The sequence below is a fragment of the Astyanax mexicanus genome, chromosome 1 (assembly GCF_023375975.1).
Source record: "Astyanax mexicanus isolate ESR-SI-001 chromosome 1, AstMex3_surface, whole genome shotgun sequence".
Classification (NCBI taxonomy): Eukaryota; Metazoa; Chordata; class Actinopteri; order Characiformes; family Acestrorhamphidae; genus Astyanax; species Astyanax mexicanus.
The window spans coordinates 101,493,051-101,513,137 of NC_064408.1; the positions used below are offsets into that span (position 1 = coordinate 101,493,051).

The window sequence follows — 20,087 nt, forward strand, 5'->3', positions numbered from 1 at the left end:
TAATAATAATAAGAAAATGAAGAACAATAAACTAGCGTATCCAAGCTAACTTAAAAAGGAGGAACCAAAGAACATTAGGTTTACTTAACTGAGGCAACTTAGTAGTAGAAAACGAAGAACTGTAAGTTAGCTTTTCTGTGCCAACTTAAAAATAAGAAGAACAACGCAAAGAACAGTAAACTGGCTTTTCCAAGCCAATCTTAATGAGAAAAAGAAACAACAAAAGGTAATTTTGCTTTTCTGAGCCAACTTAAGAGGAAGAAAACTAACAACAATCAACTGGACTTTCCAAGACAATTTAATAATATGAAGAAAATAAAAAGAGTCTGATTTTCTGAGCTGAGTTAAGAATAAGAAAACGACGAACTGTATGTTAGCCTTTCCAAATTAACGTAATAATGAGAAGAAAGGAAGAACAGCAAGCTGGCTCAGTGGGAACAAAGAGGGAACAGCGAGAGCCATGGTAGAAATTAAAAACAGGGCTTGTGTGGTGTTTTTTATTTCCTCTTATGGAGGGCTTGTTCTGACTTCATCCAGCAGTCAGGCTGTGTGTGTATACAGAAATGATGGTTCAGATGAATCAGCAGCAGCAGCGGTACAGCAGCTGTCAGACTCAGGCAGAGCTTTTTTGTTGTGTTTTTCTGGCAGAAAAATGAGAAAGTGTTCAAAAGGTTCGAGGCTAGAAAACGAAAGAGGCCTGTTTGAGGTTGAGGAGAAAAAGCAGGCTGCATGTTCCTCTTACAGTTTCCTTGATAGCCTGCTCCGCCTCCATGCTGGGGAAGAGTGAGTGAGTGTGTATGTGTGTGTGTGTGTGTGTTTCATATGTACGGAGGGGGAAGAACTCAGCTCCAGCTTTTGTCTCGGGCTGCTGCACTGCACGCAACGAGTCAGCATGACAAGCTCTCACACAATGCAGTATATAGGACTTCTGCTGCTGGCTGCCATCCTGCTGCAGACCATCGCCGTGGCTGTCACCTTCATATACTTCAGCAACGTCCTGACGACGGTAGGGCCTCGTGCTGGAACTTTTTGGGGGGAGTTTTTTTTGCAGTGCTGGTGGTCTGAGGACATGGGGAAAGGAGGGTTAGAGCACTGGGCTTAGTGTGGAGTTGCTGGAAGTGTGTGTTAGTGTGGGGAAAGCTTGTTTAGGGTGTGTATTTTTGTGTGTAGAGGGAAAACGCCTGCATTGTGTGTGTGTGTGTGTGTGTGTTTGTGTGCGTGTGTGACTAGCTAGGTTACTTTGTTGCTTGCTGGACTGTAGACCCACTCCAGCAGGTCCAGCAGTCGAGCTGCAGATGAGGAAAGAGTGCATGCAGCAGTAAATGCAGGAAAAATAGGATCACTAGCTAGGCTAGCTAACCCAGCAGCCTGGACTACAGTCAGAATCAGCCAAACAGAGCCTGGGAAACAGCCAGCTAACTCTGAGGCTAACTCTGTAATACTTTCAGGTTCTGTGGGTTTAAGAGCTGCTGCTTTCTGTTGTTGTTCAGATGAAATGAAAGCAATACTGTGCAGCACACAGACCTCCAGGATCTGATAATCATAGTTTAGTTAAATATATATATATATATATATATATATATATATATATATATATATATATATATATATATATATATATATATATATATACATATACGTATATGTGTATATATATACATATATATATATATATATATATATATATATATATATATATATATATATATATATATATATATATACATGTGTATATATATATATATATATACATATATATATATATATATATATATATATATATACATATATATATATATATATATATATATATATATATATATATGTGTGTATATATATATATATACATGTATGTATGTATATATATATAAATGTGTGTATATATATATATATATATATATATATATATATATATATATGTGTGTGTGTGTGTGTAAGACTGGTGGAGAACATGCATGAAAACTGTGATTAAAAATATTCCACCAAATATTGATTTCTAAACTCTTAAAACTTTATGAATATGAACTTGTTTTCTTTGCATTATTTGAGGTCTGAAAGCTCTGCATCTTTTTTGTTATTTCAGCCATTTCTCATTTTCTGCAAATAAACGCTCTAAGTGACAGTTGTCTGTGATTTTGTTGTCTGTAGTTTATAGAACAACATAATAAATAGCAAATTCAGAGAAGCTGATTCAGAAACAAAAGTGGTCTCTTATTTTTTTCCAGAGCTGTATATACATCAAAATGTTTAAGCTATTTAAACTCCAGTTCCGGGAAACCTGATTTAAAGATCCCTGTAGTGTTGGTTTTGATAGTAAAAAATAATAAGAAGAAAGAGTTCAGCTTCAGATATCAGCTATGCAGTGTTTACTAGTAATAATCACATCATATCTACAGATCTGTGAAGACATTCTGACTAGCTAGGACTGTATATGTATTAATTTAATTCAGTTTAGTCGTATTTTAGCATTAATTCAAATTAGGTTAGAGAATTTCACCCTCTAATCTGTAATTACTTTCTCTGTAGAAGGGCTTAAATTAATTTTGCTAAATTGTCTTTGCTAAATTGTCTCCCAAGTTATTACCTAAAATGCCATTAAAAGACATTTAATAAAAATCAGTTTATTTTACAAATTTCATTTGAAAATGTTATTGCTTATATTAGATAATAAATGGGAGTTTCTACTGGTTTTGACAAGTAGTCCTGTAATTAGAGTTCTTACTGGTAAAATCAGAGTTAGGACTTGCAATGCTGGCTTGCCATACAGGTAGGCTATTTGGAGTCTCCACTAATTACTTTTTAAAGCTATTTAAGATTTAATTTGTGCATGAATATATGAAAAGTTAATTTGTAAAAAAAAAAAAAACAGATTAAAGTATGTTTATGAGCTACTCGTATCTTTCCACGTTTTTTTTTATGTAGGTAAGAAACACACTTTTAATAAACATTAAATAGTTATATTTCTCCACAGCCTCAGGCCTCACAATCCACATCTACCTATTAAATTCTAATATGAGCTGATTTATAATCCGTATAATAACTATAATAATTCAGTATGTAAACACATAGTTATAGTGCACTATAGTGTATTAAACGCAGTGTTTTTCTGTCTCCGCAGATGAAGGAGACCTTCTCTAAGAGCAGCGTGTCCTGTTTGATGCGCGCCAACCTCAGGTCCATCAAGGGTCTGGACGCGGGCGCTGCGGAGGGAAAAGACGACCCCTGCTGGCAGGTCACGCAGCAGCTCCACTTTCTCATAGAAAAGGTAGCTATCAGCTTCAGAGGGGGACAGGATGTAGATACAATGAACCCATTTATGTCTAAGATAGCTTTCCTCTTTTTTAATTACTGAAGGAATTCAGCAGGCCTGCCAGTCTTAACCCATTAAAGTCCATATCTGGAATGTTGTCCTTCTGTCTAGATTTTCTCTGAGATAAGCTTTTTTTCCCTCTTCTTCAGAAAGATGCGGTGATTTCCAGATGATGATTTCAGTTATAAACAGACGGGTTGTTATTGCATGGCTGCTGAATCAGATTTATTTCCTTCAGAAGCATAATGATGAAAGATAAATTTTAATCATTTCACAAAGGATTTTCTCAAGAAAACAACTAAACATCTAAACTATGTGGACACATTTATATGTGAACAAAAGTATGAAAAATAACATGCAAATGAAAATATTTTAATACATGTATTAGATATTTTATTCAAATTGGATTAAATTAAGTAAATTAATTAATTGAGCTACAGACGAAACTAATCACATTAAAATAAGCTTAGCTCCAAATTTTACAATTTTCTCCAAAGAATAACATTCAGAACAACCACTAATTAAAAGAAGGATTGTTATCACTGACTATATAAAATTAAGTCAAGAGTAACAGCCCACATACCATGGTAAATAAAATTACAAAAAAATTGCCCACATTAAAAACATTTATTCTATTAAGTCTATTAAATCTTAAACATTAAACCACTGTAGACAAGATTGTTTTTTCAACTTTGCAGCCTGAGTACAGTTTCCAGCCCTAGATTTTGTAACCATTGATATTGAATTCAGCTGTCAATGAGTGTGTTTACATTCACTGCTTAATCTGATTATAATCAGATTTCTGATTAATCCAAGGGTTGTGTGAAACATCATACTTTGATTTATTAGATTTAGGCCTATAAATCTAATAAAGAGAGCTTAATTTAAGCACAGTGATCGTATTTCTCAACACTTGTAAATGATTAAATTTGATTACTTTTGGGTTTCTTGATCTTTACGCTCTTAAACAAGCTCATCTCATACTTTGCAGCCATATAGAGATAGCTGTAAGAAGCACAGTGTGCTAGAAGAAACCAGATACAAACAAGATCTGTATTTACATTACATTACATTTGGCAGACGCTTTTGTCCAAAGCGACTTACAATATTGAATTGCAAATAATAGAAGAGGCTAAGTATAAAAATAATAGAAGTTAAAAATAAAACATCTATAGATAGGGCCTTAGGGAGGTCAGAGGGAAATAATGGGATAGAGGAGTAGAGAAGAGGAAGAAGGAGATGAGGTTAGAATTACCGTATTTTTCGGACTATAAGGCGCACTTAAAAACTTTTAATTTTCACAAAAATTGACAGTGCGTCTTATAATACGGTGCGCCTTTTGTATGGATTTTACTCGTCAGGTTGTAAGGAGCAGTAAACACACACTCCGTGCAGCGTTATAGAGAGTTTCAGTGCTATACAGAGTCCAGAGCCGTGCAGCTCCGAGGCTGAGCAGCAATAGCATTAGCTAGATGCTAACCGCTAAGCTAGCTAGCTTATTCACTGAGATCAGTATTATCTAAATTTTACTCGAAAGGTTGTAAGGAGCAGTAAACACACACTCCGTGCAGCGTTATACAGAGTTTCAGTGCTATACAGAGTCCAGAGCCGTGCAGCTCCGAGGCTGGAGCAGCAAATAGCATTAGCTAGCTTATTCACTGTTCAGAGATCAGTATTATCTAAATTTTACCCGTCAGGTGTAAGGAGCAGTAAACACACACTCCGTGCAGAGCCGTGCCGCTCCGAGGCTGGAGCAGCAATAGCATTAGCTAGATGCTAACCGCTTAGCTAGCTAGCTTTTTCACTGTTCAGAGATCAGTATTATCTAAATTTAGTACTTTTAATACTGCTGGAGCAGTATTATTAGAGTTAGATGCTAATCGCTAAGCGTTCACCGTTCAGAGGTGAGTTATCGGCCTGTAAGTCTGTGCTGCTTTGCCTGGCTAGCATTAGCTAGATGCTAAGCGCTAACTCTCTCAGAGGTGAGTTTTATCAGCCTGTAATCTGCTTGTTTACAGTGTTAAAACAAGCTACGGGGGACGAATCGCTAGCTAATATCTCACTGTCTTACCAGAACACGCAGGATTACTCAGTGTAACGCTGTCGTTTAAGTTTGGGTTAACTTTACTAGTTTAGGTGACTAGCTAGCGTGCTAGCGGATAGCTATGCTAACGCTGGTGCAGCAAGCCTTAGTGGACATCTGGAAATCTAAGCTTACTGTAAATAAACTGAAGCACGTTACTCACCCAAATAAACAGTTTTCAGGAGAGGAATCTGTGTAGATTAATATCCAGCACTCGTTTGACTTTGAAAGAGCTATATTTTGTATACTGAGACGCTCCACCGGCAAGCGACCACCCCCGGTGGGGGAAGGGAAACATGGCGCCACCCCTGTTCACTTTGATATAGGCACCCTTTCTAGTGTCACTTAACACGCCTTATAATGCGATGCGCCCTATGTATGGAAAAATAGCAGAAAATAGGCGTTCTTTGATAGTGCGTCTTATAATACGGTGCGCCTTATAGTCCGAAAAATACGGTAGTTATTTGTCAGTAATGTGGGTCCTTGCTTGTAAAAAGCTGTGGAAGAAAGTTGAAAGTCATTCGGTGAGATTATTTGCCTGTTGCAAAGTAGAAATTTGATGATTACCTGACTCCAGGTGATCCCATAGTTTTCCCAAGTGCATGTAAATTGATTGGAGTTTTGACAAAATCTGATTTTCTGCAGTTGTTTCTGTATTTTTGAGTGCATGTAAACACTTACTTACTGCAACTAATTGGCCACCAAGAGTCTTGCCCAACCACTGTTCCTCTGATTAGAACATGTTTAAGACCTCTGCTTTTTACTTATAAAACTACATTTAGTAGTTGACCACTAGTAACCTCATCAATTAACATCAGTGTGCTGCATTTACTGTCATATTCCAAAGCTGTTTATAATGACTTAATCCTGAACATATTTTTTCTTTTTCCTTTTCTTCCTTTTCCTTTAGTCGATGTCTAATCGCTACCAGAAAGAGATCTCCTCAGCTGTAAAAGGTACGTTTGAAACAAAGTACTTTCCCTTCTGCTACAAGTGTACCAAGCTTTGAACAAATTCATGAGAACCTAAACCTCTGGACTCTTTCCAGATGAAGTCTCCAGAGTCCTCCCCTCCTTGGTGATCCAAGACCAGGACGCCCCCCCTCGGCCCAAGGTTGCTGCTCATGTTACAGGCAGCTACATTCCAGATACAGACAAGGATGGTGGAGGTATGTCTTCTACAAATACTTTGTAATGTTTTGGAACATTTAAGACTTTGTAGTAGACTCTGCACTGACTGATTTGGAATAGTGAAATTTCAGACAGACCTGTTTCCTCATTGTCTTAATAAAATGGCTGCACATGTGCTCAGACACTTGAGCAGCTGATGAAACAGTGATAAATATAAATGCTCCTCCAACAAGTATTTTCTATTGCTATATAGACGGTATTGTCTGCTTTTATGGACCTTTGTAGTAACAGTCTGGAGGCCAAACCAATATACATGTAGCTCTTTATTGCACGCAAGCAGACCAATAAAATCTTGACCAGTGAAAATTGAAAGCAGACCTCATTTGCCTACAAATAAACCCTTCATGGATGTGTGCACTTAGAAAAATAAATTCCACAGATCTTGGGAAGGTGTTGACAGACCTTTGCATAATATGAAACCCTCTGCGCTCACTTAAGAAACTAATGCATTGTATTCCACAGAACGGCGCTGCTCATTTTGACTAAAACAAAAAGACTGGTGTGTAACTTGACCCTAGTCTTTGAAATATGCATCCCTTTTCCTCTGTGGTGCCAAACATTGAAACAATGGTGCTTTTCTGACTAACCCAACCCCATAATCCTTCTCTCTGGCCTCTCTGCTCCAGGTCCCTCCAACAGGAAAGTCCAAGGCCAGAAGATCCAGTCGTGGGAGTCCGAGAAGGGCCTGGCCTTTCTTCAGAATGTGGAGCTGAGTGACGGCGAGCTGGTGGTGCCTCAGGCCGGCCTTTACTACATTTACTCTCAGACTTACTTCAGACACACACTCATGGAGGAGGACGAGGAGGAGCGAGAAGAGGACGAGGGCACTTCCGCAGAGACAGCGAGAGGGAAGCCCATGCTGCAGTATGTATATAAGAAAGTAACCTCATACCCGGTACCTATTCTTTTGATGAAAAACGCTCGGACCACCTGCTGGTCCAGGGATGCAGAGTACGGACTGTACTCCATTTATCAGGCGGGCTTGTTCCAGCTCGCAGGTGGTGACAGGCTATTTGTCACTGTCAGTAACGTGAGCACTATTGACATGGATGAGAAGTCGAGCTTCTTCGGCGCTTTTCTTGTCAGCTAGGCCCAGCGGAGGCAAAAGAAGGTTTTATTTAATGTTCAGACTGCAACGGTTCCTCTCTGGCAGGCGAGCGACAGGACTCAGCTTGCTCGGTATGTTTTCCGAGCTCCCTTTGAAAAGCTGCCAAGGATCTGAAAACCAGCTGTATATGTGTGTTGCGATACACTGTCTCTAGCCGGTGCTCTTTACCCGGACTGATTGGATCGTCAAAAGGTGGGTGCATTCGGCTTAATGGATCTGGGGAACAGCCAGAGAGGATCAGAGTGGATCGAAGGCCCAGAGAAAATCAAAGGTGTAGCTCATAACATCGGCTCAGGAAGCAGGAACTCTATAGAGCTTGCCAGGACACTTGAAAGCGAGTTGACTGGTCACAGCAGAACCCAAATGTATGACCTTGTGAGGAGGAATAAAAGAGCACTGTGCAAGTTAATTGGAGATTGTGGAGATTCCTGTGATGAAGCGAAGGCAAAACCCTCACATTGTAACATGGAAGACTGACTTGCCATTCCGGAATCAAACCAAGTACCACCACAAGGTTTCTGTTTTGCTCTGTCGTTCTTGAAAGTGTTATTTTTTTATAGCATTTAAAATGTTCTCTTTTTTATAAAACAGTGAATGTATTAAAAAACATGTCACTCGCTAGCAGAGGAATGTCTCAACTGTAGGCACTGGGTTCTGACGGTTGTCTTCTCTGTCTATTTTATGAATGTTTTCACTGAGAATTGAATGTCACCTACATCTTTACTACTTCACTGTGTTTTCCATGTTTCTTTTAACTGATAAATCATGCCATGAACATGGAAGTATCTCTTTTGAGATAAAAGGGATTTTTTTCTGTTTTGAGAGATCACTGTGACTTTGTACATTTACAACTGGTGAAACTGCCTAGCACCTGATATCACAGCTGTGTACATTTACCAGTATTTCACTGAAACTACAGGAGTGCGTACATTTTCCAATGCAACACTAAAAAAGCACACTGAATAAAGTCCATATTGACATATTGAGTCACTGTTTATCATATGTAACACATATTTTTAAATCCAAACTTAATATTTTTGGTGTTGGATAAGTACCAGATTCAAACTTTAAAAAGAAAAATGGCAAAAAATGAGCTACAGTGTTTTTGGGGAACAGCAAAACATATTTATAAAAGAAAGTAGATTTTTGGGGTTCCAAGTGGCTAATCATACTAGGACACTGGCACTGTGTGCTTGTCATTACTATCCTAGTGTAGGAGGCATTGCAAGTGATGATGAGTCCTAGCAAGGGGGTGAGTTGATTGACTACTAAATTGGGGGAAAAATTGCATTACTATTACTAAAGTGTAGCTGAAGTGCTATTTTAAATACTACATAAGAATCTGATTACCACTTGAACATAAAAACTGCTTCTAACATCCACACAAATCTGGATATTTGATAAAAGCAGAGATTTTCCTCCCTCCATTTTTGAAAATGTTTCCATCCACATTGATACACTTCTGCATGCATGCTAGCCCTGAATGTGGCTAAAGTACCTTATAAAGGCTCCATCTACATGCATACAGAGATTCTTTATTCTGTTTTAAAATAAATCTGTCTACATAGGGAAAAAAATGATTGCATAAGCACACTAGCCTTGTATGGGGCAACTGTACCTCATAAAAGCGACACATCAACATGCCATGAAACAGGATAAAAATATAACCTGTGAGGTTTATCATATGCTACACAATCCCTATAGTCATGAAATTACAGCCTCCGAATCTAAAGAGAGAATGTAAGTCCCATATTTGTAATGGAACAGTATTAACATTTATTCATATGAAAATCTAACATCTCATGCTATCTGCATGTAGTTCACTACATAGGTAGTAAAAGGAGGTATTCCGCCATGCTTTGTGTGTTTTTTTAATAAAGCTGTTTTCCACATCCATATGACAACACTGAAAGCTCTGTTTCTGGTGATCAAAAGCTGCACTTTCATGTGGACAGGAGGCCAAAATACTGAGAAAACCTTATTTTAAAAGAACATCCAGATATATAGACGTTTAGAAGTTCTGGGCACGCTACGAACGGTTACTGAGAATCCGTCATATTAGACTATGTTAGCAGCCAAACAAAAAGTAAATAAAGCCAGATTTATGTCAAACTGGTACTTTCTCAATTAACTTTATTTGGCATCTGTTTCCTCTGCGCTGCAACATGCCAACCCTGGGCAGCAGCCCATGGTTAACAAAAACAGAATCAGATCAGCCAACAAAATCAAATTTGGTAAGCATTCAAAGTTATTGATGGAAAGAAAATGGGAGAAGAAATCTATGCAAATGAAATCCATGATTGCTAATATTCTTCATTAAAAAGGCAAAAATATTCCAGATGGTAACAGCATTTTCCAAACAGCAAGGAAACATGCATGGCCTGTGCAAAAAAAGGCAGCGGGGGGTTAGCTATGGAGGCAAAACGGCAGCTGGAGGTCGAATACATGGAATTACCCCTACACAAATAAGAAGGCAGAGTAGAGAAAACCATCACAAATCAAACCACAGTCAAGGTTTCAGACCAACCACATTGCTCTACAACATAAACAAGAGACTGGGATAATGCTGCCCTCATTGAAATCAGAGCTTTGAATCTGTGAGACACAAACACATACTGCAAGGCAGAAGTGAATACACACTATATGGACAAAAGTTGAGAGACACCTGGTCATTAATTCCTTCTGAAATCATGCAATTTATGAAAGGCAAGGTCAGGATCATTGCAGAGAGCACAGTGCAACTGCTCCAGAGTTCATTAGTGAGGGGCTTTATATAACTCTAACCCATGTCTGGCATTAGACATGGTGTTAATAGGGTTATGTTTATATGCTCCAGTATATTCTATTTTATTGGTAGTACATCTCTACAGGAAACAGACAAGCTCAATGTGTTTTGTGCATTTAAACACATTTGTTAGCGTGAGTTCAAACGCACAATGCATATTTATTAAAAAGGTGTCCACAAGTATTTGAGCAAATTCGTGTACATTACTTTGGCGCTCATAGAGGGAAGAAAAATTTAGACTCCTCTTCTGCCCCCTGGTGGCACTAAAAGCAAACTACATCAAACATTTTAAGCCAATGCAAAACAAGACTAAAACAAAACCATCCCTTCATAAAAATATCCCGTTGTTGAATTTAAAATTTAATTAGAAGCAAAAAAAGACAGAAGTCAGTTTTGTTTTTTTCTTTTTATGTGGAAATATGTTACATTTATATTACAGGTATTTAAATGCCCCAAAGGAAAAAAAAAAAGATTGAGAGCATAAACTAGCACAAACAGGACTGCAACATAATTTAGACAGAAACTGAACATACTGCATCTCAGTGACTTGCATCTGAAGAAATGGTATCCTGATGAAGCCATAGATGGACCGCAATCTATGTTAAGTGATGCCCAATAAATACTGCAAATGTTGTTAATGTAACTTAAAAAATATATCATAAAATGTACTTTGAAATTGAATTCCATAAGTCTGTGTACAAAAAATGTTTATAAATACAACCAGTCTCTACTGACATAGCAGGTACCATTTCATTGAACAGGTCTCATCATCTAGCCTACTAACTTAAAGTCATCCACGTATGCACATAACATGACCCACAACAACGAGGTCAAGCATTTCTTGCCAAAGGTCATGCCATATAGATCACTTGTAGAGAAACAAACAAAAAAAATCTGCCAATGGAATTCTCTCAAATTACAGTAACAAGACTCTTTTCTAATTCACATTAGTGAATAAGACAACGAAAAAAAGAATGTTACAAGTGATTTATAGGCACAAGCTTCAGCAACGACTAATTCAATTGATAACATGAACTGGAACAGAATCACAGTAGCTGCCTTATTTTGTTGACTCCACTGGCTCCCCTCAGGTCTCAGCGGCACCTTGCCGAGAGCAAGCCAGGGTGGAATAAGGGGGTGCGATGGTAAGAGCATTGTGCGGGGCTCAACAGTCAAACCTCATGTCCAAAGTCTCATCAAACCCCTTGTCCTCGTGAGGTCCGGTTGCTAAAAACGAGGTTACAGGTGGGCCGGACGTAGAGGTGACATTCAGTACCCCTCCAGCCCCACTACCGCCTGCGTTCCGCACTGCTATGCTGGTGACATTGATGCCCAGAGTTAGCCTGGTCTGCTCTAGTGCTTTCTCTGGCACAGCAAACGCCTCCAGTTTCTTCTCACCATTGGCCATGTAGGAGTTCTGGCAGCCTCTGCATATGCAGTCCAGACAGGCTTTGCGGTTGGAGTAGCATGGGCATCGCTGGCCCCGGCACGTAAGAACACTTGGGTTTTGGGTGGCCCTGCCGCACTTGCAGCCCTTTTTCTCCTGCGGCTTTTTGTACACCACTTTTGTTGGGCTCCCTGGCACAAGGGGATTGGTCGAAATCCGTTCTTTTGTCTTATCTTTCGATTTGGGAGCACTCTGTTTTGCCTTTGTGTACACCTTTTTAGGTCCATGCTGGTCAAGGGGCTTTTTGACACTTTTATTGGGCACCAACAAGGCCTTTCCCACTTTTGACAACCCCCCACCATTGGGGACAGCCGCCATGTGGGGTGCAGCCTGTGCTGGAGCTTTAGGTTCACACTTGACAGGAACAGGCACAGATGCACCAAGTGTGGGCCCTCTGATAATGGTGGATATGGGGAGAGGCTGAATTTTTTCACTGTCGCTCTCAGAGCGGGAGCGTTTACGGCTAGACCGTGGCACTCTGGGAGTAACAGCAGAACAGGATATTCCAGACGAGGGCAGAGGGTTCTGCTGGGAGGTTGGATGTTGGGGCGCTAAGACCCCTGCAGAGTCGAGGGGAAGGGAAGAAATCTGCCGAGAAGAGTCAGCAGAGTTGGTGGAACAGCCAAAAGGTCCATTTATGTTCCCTGAAGCCTCCAGGCTTGACTGTAGAATAGCGGGGCACTCATCCTGAGGAACGTGGTCTGGCTCCAGAGTCCTGAGCACTTCCTCCACGCTCAACAAAAGAGTACCCCCATCGTGCTTTATGTCCTCTCCGAAACCGCATATGTCCATGCTGCTGGCACAAAGCTCATCCCCAGCTGTTGCCACAGCTTCACATACAGGAATTTCATCAGTAAAGTTTTCTTGTTTTACTGCCTCACCCTCCACTTCTACTGTCACAGGAACATTAGCAGGAGGCGAAGGCAAGCTGGATGTTAACTCGTCCACATTACTTAACCCATTACAGTCCTGAAGGCCATTCACCCCTAACGGACTCAGGGGCTGTTCCTTGACCTCTGACGATTGGGGCGACTGGTCCTCCTCAGGAGAAGTCTCTGAAGTCGAGGGAGGAGGTGAGTGGTGCGTTAAGTTCAGTGACAGAGAGTCCTCCCCCTGCTTACTACTGTCCAAAGAAAGGCCCTCATTTACCAGGGACAAAATGTCTGGGGATCCCCCAGCAGCACTTGAAATGTGTGAGGCAAGGGGAGACTCTGCAATGTACTCACAGAGCTTCCTGTAGCAATCTACTAAAATGCATAGCTGCTTATTCTCCTCAAACTGGTCATAGTCCTTACACCAGCTGCAAGACGGCTTCATCATCATCTTTTTGCCTTTACACGCTTTGCAGACATAGTGCTGGCATGATGAGTTGGTCGGTGCAATCGGATCTTGGAGCAAATTCCCTATGAAAACAAACAAAAAGTTAAATTACTTTAGATTAGAAAGACGTCATGACTGACTTGAAAACATTTCAGTGTGCAATACATACAATCAGGTCAGTAGATGGCGCTCTTAATCAACAACCTCAGTGTAAGATGTGGCTGCTACTCAATGTGCCAAAAAAGGGATTAATATATCTTACTCTTATTCCACTTTTAAGCACGTTTAATTTCAATGCACATGACACATGACAACTCCATCACAACATGTAAACCCAACTGCTAATAAATCACTCCAGTTAAAAATATCCCCTATCCATGTTTGCACACCCGTATGGGGATTTCCAATGGATTCAGCTGTCACCTGCTGGTAGATACACATGCATCCATACATGCTAAGATGCAAAAATGAATGCATGCATAAAATATTTGAAATAAACATATTCTTAAAAGCATATATTGTTTCAACATCACCCTCACACTGTACACATGTGCAAAAGTCACACTGTTTGATACAAAAGTAAAATTCACACACTGTTCAGATTTAAAGACTCCAATATGCACCAGAGGCAGATCAAAAGCCTAGTCAGTGTTGTTTATTTAACCCTGTATGGCAAGAATTGTATTTTTGGGAATTTTTTTTGTACACATTCTTGCACATATACATATATATTTTTTTAAATATGACTCATTTGTATGCCTTAATGTATAAGACATAGATAGGTTTTGTAACATTATATTAAAATTATATATATTCTAAAATAATATATTCCTAGTAAATAAGGTATGGTATGGAATTGTGTAGTAACCAAAAGATGGTTTGTTGCCTGAGAGCAACATCATGCCACAGAGAGTTCACTACACTACTGGATGATAGGGGAGGGCGATACGGTATGGTTTCATGGTATTTTCACAATAACGATACTCTTGGAGATATGATAAAACACTGAATTAAAAAAAAATCTAATTCAAGAATACACTACTGCAACAAAAATTCTAATTACATTTTATTATTGCATACAATATGCCACGTCCTTTCTAAAAGATATTTAAAAAAAATACAAGACATACAAGTCAAAGATGCATGATGTCAGGATTAAAGTAAACTGAATGATACTGAACAGATAATTTCTAGTAGATATTTATTGGGAAATGAGAACAGTGTGATTTATTTATTCAGCTAAAAACAGCAACAAACAAATAGTACTCTGGTGTGATAATTAGGGGTGGGTGATATGGCACGATATTCCAGGGTATAGTATCGTTCAAGATATTCAAATCAAATTAAATCCAACTGATATCACAAAGCAGCTTTACAGAAATGTTATTGCAGGACAGAAAATCAGGCCAAACATTAAACATAAAAATACAGAATACAGAACCCCCAGTGAGCAGGAAGGCAAGGAAAAAGTGTCAACAAAAATAATGGCGATATTATTGCGTAAGATACGGCACAGCCCTACTGGACACATAATGAATTATTAATATCATTATACCATAATGCTATGTTGGCTTAACGGCTTGTAATGACATCAAATAGAAATTAAGTATTATTTTAAATATCTTAATATCTACATATATCACAGAACAACAATGTTGCAATCATGGTCCACGATGTTATATTGTTATTATTTAAAGAAGGCTAGCTAAATAAACAGAGATGCTTCAGAAGAGGCGACAGGCCTGCTCTCTTATTTGCAGTCAGGAACCAGAGCAGTGGGACTCGACGGGGGTGTGTCGTGCTCACAGGGCCGAGGAGGAGCTACACAAGGACTACACACACACACACACACACACACACACACACAGAGAGATATTAAAACTGGACGGATGCTTACCGCACACTAGGCAGGCGAGAGACTGCCTGAAGAACGGTAGTAGCTTATAGAGCTCGGCCAAAGCCTGGGGGTCCCGGGGATCGCACTGCAGCACCGAACGGCAAGCGGACACGTAGAGAGCGGTCGCATTCACCGGGTTCATCCTCAGCAAGTCTCAGGGCTCGACAGAGGCAGCACGGGGAGAAAAACAACAGAGAGAAAGATGGGGGGAGAAAGACAGGGAGAGAGGGGAGAGAAGCAGCGAGAGAGAGCAGGGAGACAGAGAGAGAAAGAAAAAGAAAGAGGGGGGATCACGCAGCAGGTCCCGCCGGCTAACGCTCTCTCTCCAAAGACAGTGTTGCCTAGTCAGATCAGCTAGGTTAGCTAGTTAGCCAACTAACGCTTCAGCCAAGGCTAACGTTCAAGGGTCCACGTCCAACCATGCAAGCAGGCTCCCCACACGCACAGTCTCCAGCAATCCGGGCGCGGAGTGTGTCCATACACATACAAATCCACGTCCGTGCGCGTCGTTAACCCGTTCAAGCCTTAATATCCGCTCACAGCTGATCAGCAGCACACGCCAACGCTGGACATGTCTTTCCACATTTCCACGTTCAGCAGCAGCACAATAACAACCGCTCCATTTTTAACGGCCTTCTCTCTCATCCGGGACAGGAAACAAGCCCGAATAATCATCATGAGCTCGCGGTAAATCCGTGAATCGTCCCTCTTAAAAAAAGAGAAAAAATAGGAAAGATGAAAAGTCTCTAGTGTCAAGGGGACCTGATCCCGTTTCTTCTTTTTCTTCTACTTAAAGAAGGGGTGGTGGAGAAGAATAATAAGAAGGAGGAGGGAGGGGGAGAATATAGCTAAAGCTAGCTAGTTAGCTTATGTTAGCTGGCTATATCAGCTTCTCTCGCTCTCTTTTTTTTCTTTCCTCCTCCTATTTCAAATTCAACAACAATAACAGTAGTCAGTGGTGGCGCTCTTCTCCGAGGAGTCGCAGCGCTAATGTTAGTTAGCTTAGCTAGCTTCAGGCTAGCTAGCTTTAGCTGGCATCCAGTGGGCAGAATGAACAGCTAGCAAGCTAACTCTCTGAGCTCCTCCTGAATTCAAATCTCTCCAGCAGTAGTTAGAGCCAGCTAGTCAGAGCAGAGCTGTCGTCGTGAGCTCCACAGCTAACCGTCGTCGTCGGTCGTAGTCGTGGTGGTGCTGCTGCGCCGCTTTCCTCCCCACAGCACACAGCACCTTCTTTCCTTCCTCCACGACGAGCTAGCTTGTTAGTTAATTGTCCTGAAAGCAGAGAGCAGGCGAAAAAAAGAGGTCGTGGCGCTTTGTGTTTGTGTTATTGTCCCCCTCTGCTTTTCATGGCGGTGCCGTCCCCGCTCTGCAAAAACAAAACAGGCCCGCTTTTCCTACGACTTTCTCTCCCGTTAGCAGCTCCCGTCCCTCCGCTCGCTCGTTTCTTCGCCCAGTCGGTAGCTCACTCACTAGGTAGGTCAGCGGTGAAATACAAGCACCCAGCGACCAGAAACTACTCCAAACCATGAAAACACTGGGCGAGAAGCTAGCTAAGCTAACCCAGCTAGTTACTTAGCTATCGTTAGCGTTAGCCAGCTACCCCACCGGCCGCCAGTCAGTCAGTAACACACACACAGAGCGTGAGACTCGGCTCCGGGATATCAGGAACAAAACAGGCCGCTTCTCTCCCCTTCAGGATGTATCCTGCCGCCCCGCCGCCTCTCCGGGCCGCACCTGAAGCACCGAGCCGGTTAGGACGCGACTGCGGGCGATCTCCAGCGCTCGGGCTCCGGGTTCGAGCGGGGGAAATGTGTGAAATGTGCGCTGCTGTATTTGTGTTTCAAAAGGCTGCTGGGGCTGTAGCGCTTCTTCTCCCCTCCCTTTTCCTCTCTGCATTAGCAGTACAAGGAGGGGGCGCTGCTGCCCGAGTCTCGCGAGAACACGGCCGATAACACAGCCGAGAACCGTCTCCCTTGGTTACATAAACCTTAACTACGTAGGTGGAGGCGGCAGCAGCAGGAGGAAGAGGAGGAGGACAGCGGCCTTTTTTAGGAGAAATCCTGTAAACATGAATGTAAAATTGCCACACACGTTTTATTTTAACGTGTTTACACATGCAGGATCAATCCAAGAGCCATCTAGCAATTCATAATTCTGTACTATAATTTCACTACGTACACATGTAGGGGTGAGCTGAGGGGTGTTTCGGAATAGAAAATTTGAAAAGCTAAATCCTTTAGCTACACAATGGAAGCCTATTTCTGCCACCTGGAACAAAGTAAGGGTTTTCCACTACCCAGTCATAGTCGAGATATTAGTGGAGGTGTTATTTCATACTTATGACGTATTATCTCGTAATTATGACTTAGTATCTCTTAATTATGACCTAACTTCTCATAATTATCACTTACCATCTCAAATGTATGCCATAATTATGACTTACCATCTCGTGTATATATATATATATATATATATAACTTACTTTTCTCATAATTATGATTTACCATCTCAGAATTTTGACTTAGTCTCTCATAATTATGGCTTACCATCTCAGAATTATGACTCCCCATCTCGTAATTATGGCTTAGTATCCCATAATTATGACTTACCATCTCATAATTATGACTTTCTATCTCGTCATTATGATTTAGAATCTCATAATTATGATTTAGCTTTTTGTAATTATGACGTACCATCTCGAATTTATGACTTACAATTTCATAATTATGACTTTGTATCTCATAATAATGACTTAGTATCTCGTAATTATTACTTAGTATCTTGTAATTATGACTTACCATTTTATATTTTTGACTTAGTATCTCATAATTATGACATGGTATCTTGTAATTTTGACTAAGCATCTCATAATTATGACTTATTATCTTGTAATTATGACTTAGTGTCTCGTAATTATTGCTTACCATCTCTCATTATCTCATTATAACAGTGTAAATTTATTCTTCTCTCAAAATAATTCAGTATACAGCCAGTAATATCTAAATAACTGGCAACAAAAGTGAAAGTTAGTGAAAGTTGATGAAGTGTCAATATTTTGCGTGGCCACCATTATTTTTTTTAGAACTGCCTAACTCTCCTGTGCATGGAGTTTACCAGAACTTCACAGGTTGCCACTGGAATGCTTTTCCACTCCTCCATGACGATGTCATAGAGCTGGCAGATATTCGAGACTTTGAGCTCCTCCACCTTCAGCTTGAGGAGCCCCAAAGATTTTCTATTGGGTTTAGGTCTGGAGACATGCTTGGCCAGTCAATCACCTTTACCAGCAGACTCTTTAATAAAGCAGTGGTCATCTTAAAGGTGTGTTTGGGGTCATTATCATGCTGGAACACTGTCCAATATGTACTGCGACCCAGTCTCCGAAGGGAGGGGATCATGCTCTGATACAGTATTTCGCAGTACATATTGGAGTTCATGTGTTTCTCATTGAAATGTAGCTCACCAATACCTGTTGCACTCATGCAGCTTTCTTGTGTAAAGACTTCAGAAGAGACTCCTCCTAAAGTGACAGTCATGCAGACCAGTTTTATGTAGAGTGCGGTGTATGGTCTGAGCACTGACAGGCTGACCCCCCACCTCTTCAATCTCTGCAGCATGTGCACTCAGCTTCTTTGGACGACCAATACGAAGTCTGTTTTAGTGGACCTTGCACTTTTAAAATGCAGGATGATCTTGCCCACTGTGCTGCTGCTCAGTTTCATCTTCTTGTAGCCTTGGCCATCTTCATGTCGCGCAAAACTTCGTTTTTTAAGATCCTCAGAGAGTTCTTTGCCATGGGGTACCATGTTGGAACTTTCAGTTACCAATATGAGAGTGTGAGAGTTGTACTACAAAATTGAACACATCTGCTCCCTATGCACACCTGAGACCTAGTATCACTAACGAGTCACATTAAATTTTGGAGGGAAAATGACAAGCAGTACTCAATTTGGACATTTAGGGGTGTAGTCTCTTAGGGGTGTACTCACTTTTGTTGCCGGTGGTTCACACATTAATAGCTGTGTATTGAGTTATTTTGAGGGAAGAATAAATTTACACTGTTATATAAGCTGCACACAGACTACTTGTCATTTTGTCAGTATTGTCCCATTAAAAGATATACTTAAATATCTGCAGAAATGTGAAGGGTGTACTTAGGCCTGGACAATATTTCGATATCGGTATTTATCGCGATAAGAAATGTTTAAATAACGGTGATATCATTTTTGTGGCATATCGATATGTATAACTTACAGGCGTTTTTAGCGGCGTCAGTTCACTGCAGCGCTGTACACAATCAGACTCAGTAGCCGGGCTACGTCAGTGCGTGATGACGCAATCATACAGGCACGTAGCCAGATAGGCTAGGCTAGGCTAGACCTGGGTCGGGTCGGCTCCGCTCCGGTCCGCACCTAAAATCTCCCGCGATGAAGCGAAACCGACCCTAACTGAGCGGATCTCAGCTCCGCTCCGCACGTAAAACCTCCCGCGATGAAGCGAAACCGACCCTAACCGAGCGGATCTCGGCTCCGCACCTAAAATGTCCCGAGGTGAAGCGAAACCGAACCTAACCGAGCGGATCTCGGCTCCGCTCCGCTCCGCTCCGCTCCGCACCTAAAATCTCCCGCAGTGAAGCGAAACTGACCCTAACCCGCAGAATGAGCGCACCTGACGTCTCCACAAGTGATTAAACAGAATAAATAATTGAGGGAGTCGGGTCTAATTCAGTGGTTCGGCGTTCAAAGGTCTGATAAACTTCAGACTTCAGCTTTCACTAAATTGTTCTGGAGAGTGGAGCCGACTAGCAACAGTAATACATCCGTTCCTCCACCTCAAGCAGATTCACTACACACAATACCTTCCTTATTCTAAAACACTTTTTTAGTTTATGTTGTATCTAAGTTATTTATAGTTGATATAGGTTTGTTTATTTGACAGGGATATCAT

General features: G+C 40.9%; 2 protein-coding genes across 2 annotated transcripts; one reads left to right on the plus strand and one right to left on the minus strand.

Annotated features, from left to right (window-relative positions):
- Positions 1–736: 736 nt before the first annotated feature.
- Positions 737–8,671, plus strand: tnfsf10 (TNF superfamily member 10). The gene is made up of 5 exons (XM_007232663.4): positions 737–1,006; positions 3,119–3,265; positions 6,304–6,349; positions 6,442–6,561; positions 7,210–8,671. The coding sequence occupies exons 1-5, from the start codon at positions 893–895 to the stop codon at positions 7,671–7,673; spliced, it is 891 nt and encodes a 296-aa protein (XP_007232725.3). The 5' UTR covers positions 737–892; the 3' UTR covers positions 7,674–8,671.
- A 2,186-nt stretch (positions 8,672–10,857) lies between these two features.
- Positions 10,858–17,043, minus strand: msl2b (MSL complex subunit 2b). Its single transcript, XM_007232662.4, has 2 exons — positions 15,141–17,043; positions 10,858–13,326 (listed from the first exon to the last, which is right to left on the minus strand). Exons 1-2 carry the CDS (start codon positions 15,280–15,282, stop codon positions 11,642–11,644), a joined length of 1,827 nt encoding a protein of 608 aa, XP_007232724.2. The 5' UTR covers positions 15,283–17,043; the 3' UTR covers positions 10,858–11,641.
- Positions 17,044–20,087: the final 3,044 nt, after the last annotated feature.

What these genes read in the sequence shown, in the direction of transcription:
- msl2b (XM_007232662.4), bottom strand. Translation starts at nt 15,282, where the DNA reads ATGAACCCGGTGAATGCGACCGCTCTCTACGTGTCCGCTTGCCGTTCG. An exon ending in TCTCGCCTGCCTAGTGTGCG is followed by an intron (nt 13,327 to 15,140) that starts GTAAGCATCCGT and finishes TTGTTTTCATAG; the next exon opens with GGAATTTGCTCCAAGATCCG.
- tnfsf10 (XM_007232663.4), top strand. Translation starts at nt 893, where the DNA reads ATGACAAGCTCTCACACAATGCAGTATATAGGACTTCTGCTGCTGGCT. An exon ending in TCAGCAACGTCCTGACGACG is followed by an intron (nt 1,007 to 3,118) that starts GTAGGGCCTCGT and finishes CTGTCTCCGCAG; the next exon opens with ATGAAGGAGACCTTCTCTAA. An exon ending in TCCACTTTCTCATAGAAAAG is followed by an intron (nt 3,266 to 6,303) that starts GTAGCTATCAGC and finishes CTTTTCCTTTAG; the next exon opens with TCGATGTCTAATCGCTACCA.